Genomic DNA, 8,787 nt, shown 5'->3' on the forward strand with positions numbered 1-8,787 from the left:
CTTTTTAGCAGGGCCTGTTGCGACAGGACAAGGGGGAATGGCTTTAAACTAAAGGGGGGTAGATTTAGACTAGATATGAGGAAGAAATTTTTTACACTGAGGGTGGTGAAGCACTGGAACAGGTTGCCCAGAGAGGTGGTGGATGCCCCATCCCTGGAAACATTCCAGGTCAGGTTGGACGGGGCTCTGAGCAACCTGATCTAGTTGAAGATGTCCCTGCCCACGGCAGGGGGGTTGGACTAGATGACTTTTAGAGGTCCCTTCCAACCCAAACTATTCTATGATTCTAAATAATTTCATAGATAGATAACCATGTTTTCTCCACTACAAAAAATGGACCAGCACATCCTTTTATAACCTCACAGGTTTGGAGGTAGTACACAGATGACAAAAGGAAGCAATGTAGATGCTAACTAACTGTATTCTGTTTGACAAGCTTAAGCTACAAGAAAGAAACACTGCTTTTTTAAATTTGTAAACTTAGTCTATAATGGATCCTCCATTAAAAAAAAAGGAAAATCTAAAAAGTAACTGAAATTTTCGTATTATGCTAAAACTTGTTAAAAATAGAAAGAATCAGAGTGTTAGTTACATCCAGAATCTAAAATATGTCATTAGGACTCTCACAAATACACTCTTAAATTGTTTTTACTTGTACGTTACTTTTTTTAAAATCGTATGGCTGAATTTTGAGTACTGACAGAATGAAGAAACAGTCCTTGCAGTTCTTTCTGCAACAGAGCTTTATGACCAACTGTTTGTCTTCATTAATACCTCTGACGATTTACTAATTTAGTCCCTGAGTTTTGACTCCTTAAAAAAAAACACAAAAAAACCCCCCACAAAACAACACACCACCAACACCCACACACAACACAACAAAATCCCACATGGCTGACTTTCAATACAGAGCACATCAAGACACTACCTCAAAGAAACTCAACTGTTTTTCTTTTCATAATATCCAGGCTTCTGTAACTGAGCTCAAAACCAACTGTAAATCCTAGATTAGGGTAGTAAATGTTTCAGTTTCAAAAGAATATCAACCTCAACATCAAATGTTTGCATCCATCTTGCTACACAGGTGGATTATCCCTTTTTGAGTGTCTGCACTGTTCCCATGATAAACAGCAGATGTTATTTACAACAGCCTACTCACAGAGCTTACGAAATAAAGGATCTAGGCTGGTTTTATCTGTGGAAGAAGCAAAGTTACTTAGCAAGCTGGTGGTCAGTGCTTTTTCATTCATATTGTTAATGAGGTATGAAGAATTACAAGCATCGCCAATAAGACTTAAGATACTGCACTACCTGGATGAATATAAAACAAATGTCTTGAGTTGAGTGATCGCTTAGTATATGCGAGATTCCCCAGTGAGTTGCTTCTTTTCACAGTTCAACTTTCCAATTATCTTGAGCATCTCCAGGCAGATGCTATTTTCATGTGATCCCTGCAACATTTTGCAAGTGTTGATTGCATCTGCCAAGGAGAAAGAGTACTCCTTCACAACCAACCTCAACTTCTTCAAAAAAGTCGATAAGAGATTAAAGTGGGGAACTGTATTAATCCTCAAGGAATTCTACACGCAAACTTCTCAGTTTATTAGATACTCCCTACAGATCCACAGCTCTGACTTTTAAGCCTTTTCAAAACCAAAAGAGCAATAAGTTCCAGAACAAGAACTGGGATTGTTGCAGCTCTGTGAAAACAAGAACAAGAGTACACTCATTTGTTTGGTGTCTCCCTTGGGAACTGAATCTGATTTCTGTGTTATAAACAAAAGATTCAGTATTTAAACAGTATATCTAATCATAAATGGTCTAGATATTCAGTTTATGCATGTTACTGCAAACTCTCTATGGACTATTAGATAAAGGTGGCAAGGGGTACTGCACTTTAACTAAACTCTGGTTTCTTAGATGGTTAGTATTGGAAAGGGTAGCCTTGAGTAACTTAAAGAAATCTTAACTATGTAAATTTTTGACAAAAAGTAAGTTTCAAAATAAATTGTTTTACATTTTAAATTGTGATTTCCTTTACTTTTTAATGAAAAGTTATTATTGCCATGTTAACAAGAAAGACACATGTAGTAGAAAGCCTTCCAGCAGTCCAGCAGCAATATTTACTTAACGTTCCACGGTAATGCCCGAGTATACACACACACTTCCATTTTTCTTTTCATTAAATGGATATCCTGGTTTCATTACGTTACATCTTAAATTACATAAGAAATCGTACAAAATGCCCAATACAATATCATGTTGCTGCTAATGTTTTTAGTTTTTCCCCTTCATAGTGGTTTTTTTGTTTGCTTTTTAAACTGCTTAAGAGTCAGACTTCTGTTTATAACTAGAATAGCTGTTTTAGATTCATTCTGAACAAAGTTGTCCTTTAAAAAAAAATACAATGGCAGCTACAAAGAAAACTCCAAACTCACTCCAAAATGCCTAACACATACCTCTGAATTAGCACTATTTCCATTCATAAGAACTCTTTCAATAATGTTTGTCATCATAACGTGATCTAGAATGAATTAAGATATCTTATTAAGAACTTCTTGTATGAGACAAATATTTATGCAAACAAACAGATCATTGAATAAGCGGTACACATTACCTACTCTGTTCCCTTCCCCCATTTTAAAAATGTTTAGCAAAATACTGTTGCAGGTTTTTTCCTTAAGAGCGGTTTATTTTCCCCCCCCAGAGTTACTGAAAAAAAAACCCAACAACCCACAAACACAAAGAGGACAAAAGTAGATACAGATACATACCAATTAATGGATTTTTTCTTACGTCAAGTACTACTAATGTTGTATTAGTTTGAAGAGCATCTAATAATGACCTTGCTCCGTCATTGGATATTCCACACTGCTGCAAATCAAGTGCTAAAATGTTTAAGGAGGTAAAAAAAAATATTCAGTGGTGTAACCTGTAGTCAATATCTAATACAATTAATACACACCTGCTGAAAACCTCCATTTCATAGAACTCGAAGCATGAGAAAAGAGGACATGACAACAACAGCCATGTGTAAAAACAAGAATATTACTTTCAGAGAAGAAAACTAGAAATTTATATCAGTATTATAGATCAACATTAAGAAATAACTACTAAACAACTGCAAAGGAAGGAATATAAAAATAACGGTTAAGTCACTGTTCTTGACAATTCCTAGTAGATATAATATCCCCAGGCACCAATTAATTCAACTGCCCGAGGTAACATCATATGTACAAACACACAACTTATGTCTGAAAAGTCTGATTCAATGCTTCTACAAGTTCATTGCTTGCACACATCAGTAAGTTATGTGGTCACCATGAAATAGTACTATCACAGCTTTGGCATTTATCTCATGTTGTGCATGCAGAGTATCACAGAATGGTTAAGGTTGGACAGGACCTCTGGAGGTCATCTTGCTGAACCCCCCTGCTCAAGCAGGCTCACTTAAAGCCACTTGCCCCATATGTACTATGTCCAGACAGCCCTTAAAGACCTTCAAGGACAAAGACTCCACAGCCTCCCTGGGCAACCTGTGCCAGTGTTTGGCCACCCTCACAGTAAGAAAGTGTTTCCTGATGTTCAGGAGGAACCTCCAGTGTTTCAGTCTGTGCCCACTTCCTCTTGACCTATCACCAGGCACGACTGGTAAGAGCCTGGCTCCATCTTCTTTACAGCCTTCCTTCAGATATTCATACACCTTGATGAGACCTACCCTGAGCCTTCTCTTCTCCAGGCTAAACAGTCCCAGCTCCCTCAGCCTTTCCTGAAATGAGAGTTGCTGTAGTCCCTTCATCATCTTAGTGGCCCTTCGCTGGACTCTTGCCGGTAGCTCCAGCTCTTTCCTGTACAGGGGAGCCCAGGTCTGGCCTCACCAGTGCTGAGTAGAGGGGAAGAATCACCTCCCTCAACCTGCTCACAAGTCTCTGCCTGATGCAGCCCAGGATACCATTAGCCTTCTTTGCCACAAAGGCACTTTGCTGGCTCATGGTCAGCTTGCTGTCCACCAGGACCTCCAGGACCCTTTCTGCAAAGCTGCTTTCCAGCTACACAGCCCCCAGCATGTTCTGGTGCATGGAATTATTCCTGCCCAGGTGCAGGACCTTGCACTGCCTTTTGTTAAACTTCATGAGGTTCCCATCAGCCCATTTCTCCAGCCTGCTGAGGTCCCTCTGGATGGCAGCACATCCCCACCTTCCCAGGGATCCAAGTAAAGCTGACTGGCCTGTAGTTCCCATGCTCCTTCTTCCCAGCCTTCTTGAAGATAGGGTAGAGGGCAGCCTTCTTGCTACCCTCCAGTCCTCAGGCATGCCTCCCAATCACCATGACCCTTCAGAGATTACTGACAGTGGCCTCAAAATGACATCAGTCAGCTCCCTTGGCACTTGTGGATGCATCCCATCAGGGCCTATGGACTTCTGTACGTCCAGTTTGCTTAAGTATTCTCTAATCTGATCCTCTTCCATCAGTATGCACGTTATCTGTACACCTGGTTCAAACTATAAAACAATTTCAACAGGTAAGTATTTGATTCTATGGACAGAATGCTACGACTTGTTTCTCTCTCTCTCTCGTTGTTTGACTTTCCATTACAATTTATTATGACTTGTTTCTCTCTCTCTCTCGTCGTTTGACTTTCCATTACAATTTATTATTATTATTCTACTATTTCAAGTATGAAACTGTTCTTATCTCAACCCATGAGTTTTCTTACTTTTGCTCTTCCCATTCTCTCCCCCATCTCACTGGGGGGGAGCACAGGTGAGCGAGCAGCTGTGTTGTGCTTAGTTGCCGACTGCGGTTAAACCACGACAGAGAAAGAGAAATTTCTTTTGAAAAAAGATTACTCTTTCCTAGCTAATACTGAGTTACTCTTCCAGCTACATTTGCTATAACTGACAATTTTAAGTTTTCTGCCTGCCACTACTGTATCTTAAGAGTCAATATTTCACAATACCTTTTAGCCAAAGGTCCTCTCCTAGACAGTCTGCAAAGGCACTTGCTCCTCTATCTCCAACAAGCATGTTGCAGTTGAAAGTAATCCGCCTCAAGCCGGTCATATAGTCAAGGTCAGGTCTCCTGTAACGCAAGCTTTCAGCCCAAGCTTCACCATGTCTTTTCACTGCCTGGTGCTTTGCAAACAAAGAAGCTGTTACCAAGTGCAAAGGCAAAGCCATTATTGACAACAAGATCACACGTTATCTTTGTTTGTAACTGATGTTTAATGGCTTGAGTGCTGATACAAGAAACACAGTTACACCATTTCTGAGTTTAAGAAATACATGTAATTTTTAAACATTACAGTTAAGTCATGTTTGTTCTGATCATCCAATTTGCAAAGCAAATTCTTAAAGATGGCTACAAAACATCTTACTACCTTCTTTTGGCAGACAGACACTTTCAACGCATCTTGAATAGGAAATACACACTAGGAAATTATGTGCTTTCATGCAAACCAATGTTAACATTAATTAGAATATTGTACTAGTCACAAGCTTACTAGTCAGTTAATTAGTAGCTTCTAAACTGTAAACTCAATTATTCTTACCCAATGCTTAAGAATAGTTAGGACATTTTTCAAAATTTGTAACAATGAAAGAAGGGCTCCCCAAAACGTGTCAGACATTTACAGCCCTAATCCTCATTTAAAGAAAATACATCGGTCTGAACTGTTATTTGTTTAACTGACGTTTACTAAGAAATACCATATTTAAATCCCACACCAGTAAACTAAGCCACTTCTGCCATACAGAGTCACAAATTTCAGAAGGACTATTCGCATACTTAAATTCAGTATTCATATATGCTGCTCACAAAGTGCTTTGATGGATTTAGAGCTTGAAAGTAAAAGAAAAAAAATCAAATGTATTTAGTTCTTGTGAACGTTTGGTTCGAAGGAAGGTGATTAAATTACCTTTAATACATTTGCTATATGTTCTGCCCCTCGCCATGTGAGGCTACATCCTGTAAAGTTTACATATCTGATAGTAGATGAATTCTTTACACTCTGACAGATTGCTAAAGAAAACAAAAGCATGCATGTTATCTACACACACCACAGCCAGATTATCAGAACACACTTTTTCACTGCCATATTAAGAAGTTGAATCAGCTTCAATAGGCAAAAGCCTTGACAAAGAACTAGTGTTGAAATACAAAGTCTATTTTAAATACCTTTAAAGTGTTCTAAGATTATGTATTTCTAGCGCAAGTGTTTATCAAAGACTATGTGAACAAGCTAGAACATGTTTTATTTCAGTTTACTTATGTAGACATGAACAAATCAAGAAAGAGTTATCCTCAAACAAGTATTATGATTGTTGTTTTAAATAAAAATATAAACATCATTATAAAGTAGTATGGCTATTTACTAGCATCAAGTGAAGAAATTCCAAGTCTTTAATGTTGTTAAGTCATGTAGAATAAAGTGAAGGTTGTTATTTTAATCACTACAGACAAATTTAAAACAGGAACGGAAATACTGAAAAACTTACTTACCTATTTAAAGGACTAAAAAAGAGAGAAGTATATTTACATGTTTTTGATTCTAAACTTACTTTCTAATCCTCCATCTCCAATTGGACAGTGGGCTAAAGAGACACTCTCCAGAGATGAAGCTGTGGCCAAGCCCTTCAGAATAAAAACAATGTTTGTTAACTGGCTTGAAAAGCAAAAATACAGAGAAAAGACCAAACCACCCAAACTGCTCAGAACTCTTTCTGCTCCCTGCAAGAAACTCTAGAGGGTTCAGAGGAAGGTCAAAACAAGTGAACTTTAAAGCTCAGTTTAAGCTGGTTTATTTCTTTAGCACAGGAGGAGCCGTAGCCTATGGGCAACAAGCAGCAACCTCCTTTCCTAGAAGCCACTCACAAGCAAACTGGAGAGTGTTCCAATAACACAACCTGAAGACCTGTTTTTATCTCCTTGGTGTCCCACAGCTAGTCTTCTGTCACGTACATGCACAGTAGTTTCAGTCACAAGCATAAGTTATACACCCCAAACACATGGCAGAGATGTTGCTAAGAACTTTCTAATAAGCCTTGATGAATCAGGGCAAGGGAAGGTTATGTGATTTTGACAGGTGCAGCAAGACTAGGTTATACTGAGTGTCTCAGCAGAATCATTCATACGATGGACAACACAAAGATATCTTAGAAGAGGAACGTCCTCGTCTGTGACAAATACTTACAAATCAGTTGCTACTTCTCTACGTTCTAAGCATACTTTCCATTTATTTGTATACTAACATATTCTCACCTTTGTTAAAAGTATTAGATCTCTCTCCCTCAGAAGCAAACCCTGCAGTTCTAAACTTTTTAGTGCATCTGATATACTGAGACAGCCTTTGACAGCTTTGCACAGTTGGCCAGTCAAGTCTTTCGATCGAATTGCCGGAATTCTCCTTCTAAAGTAAGTTTTATATCTTTCAACACCTAGTAAACAACAAAAATTACACATCAGTAAAATCCAGTCCCTATTGACTTAAAAGCAATCATAATCATAAACCTTGCTTTTTTGCTGCTTTTCTTAAATAGAAATAATTCCTTAGGTATTACAATTCCTCCCCCCACGTATTCAATCACACAAAAGTTTTATGCAACAAATTCTAACATGCATACATCAACATATTTATCTTTTATAGCCATCACTACAAACCTGATTCTCCAAGGCCCTGTTGATGAAAACTTCTTATTCCAATAGAAGTCAAAGTCTTATTATGCCTAATAGCATTCAGAAGTGGCACCCAATCAGCAGCTTTGATGCGATCTACAATTAGATCAAGAGCACCCTGAGTCAGGTTAGTCTTCACAGCTTTCAGTGGGACAGAGCCTTGAAGAGCACAAAGATGTTCATAATGTGAGTAGAAATCCAGCATGCACTGTCTTCTTATTTTGACTGACTCAATCATTTCTTTTACGTGATAAATGTCTCTCTAAAATGAGGGGAAAAAAAAAAGATATAAACTTTTTCCAATGTATAATTGATTTCGCAACACAGTCTCAATTCAACATGCATACCCAAAACATGAATATGTTCATGCATATTGTATAGCATTTACACGTCTTTGATGTGGCAGCTAAAACATTGATGTCTTGTGATGCTCACTACCTGTGTAAGTACAGCTGAATGAGTAAGGGGATGAAAAAAAAACAACCAACAAACCTGCATTTTTATTCTCCCACACAAATAGGGACACCCAAAACCACAGAAGGACTAATGTTCAAGCACTAACTGCTGTAAAGTTCTGTTTTCCTCTTAAAATTTGATTTTGTAGTGTCAGGGTGTGCAGACTCCTGAAAGCCTTGCACACTCCCCGACCCAACACCAAGGGATACAAATGACTATTCCATAAAGAACTAGTTGTGAGCTTCTCTGCTACTTCAATCACAAGTCTAAATTCTCATAATACAGAATAAACATGTGTTTTCCGAAATATTTTTGCTATTGCATACCTTATATACTTATCCCAGTAAATTTAGGAAAGCACTTTTCAGGCATAAATTTTTGTTACACATTAGTAGCCATGTAGCAAAACAGTACTAACTCCCAAGTAGAATCTCTAAATACTGCTATGGCACAGCTATTAGAGTAAGTAATTCCACCGGCTCAATAGGAGTATTTGTCAGAATATTTAGAGGACCCATTTATTTATCTATTTATTCATTATTCAAGACAGCATTAAGTATTCCACACATGATATAAAACATTGTCCACATTGTGAACATTTTTTCATATTATTAAAGACTAGAAAGCTTCAGCCGATCAGCTGAAACACTCTGTATG

The 8,787-nt window shown here is 38.1% G+C and overlaps 1 protein-coding gene across 1 annotated transcript in view; it reads right to left on the bottom strand.

Moving 5' to 3' along the window:
- CEP78 (centrosomal protein 78) overlaps nt 1–7,912 on the bottom strand; it is a 27,604-nt gene extending 19,692 nt beyond the window's left edge. Inside the window, exons 1-7 of the mRNA XM_019473651.1 lie at nt 7,660–7,912; nt 7,261–7,436; nt 6,561–6,633; nt 5,918–6,021; nt 4,961–5,135; nt 2,775–2,888; nt 2,460–2,524 (exon numbers count right to left, since the gene is read on the bottom strand). Coding sequence (XP_019329196.1) covers nt 2,460–2,524; nt 2,775–2,888; nt 4,961–5,135; nt 5,918–6,021; nt 6,561–6,633; nt 7,261–7,436; nt 7,660–7,912 — 960 coding nt within the window. The remainder of the gene's footprint in view (nt 1–2,459; nt 2,525–2,774; nt 2,889–4,960; nt 5,136–5,917; nt 6,022–6,560; nt 6,634–7,260; nt 7,437–7,659) is intronic.
- Nucleotides 7,913–8,787: the final 875 nt, after the last annotated feature.

Source organism: Aptenodytes forsteri, unplaced genomic scaffold (genome assembly GCF_000699145.1).
Source record: "Aptenodytes forsteri isolate BGI_AS27 unplaced genomic scaffold, ASM69914v1 Scaffold151, whole genome shotgun sequence".
NCBI lineage: Eukaryota > Metazoa > Chordata > Aves > Sphenisciformes > Spheniscidae > Aptenodytes > Aptenodytes forsteri.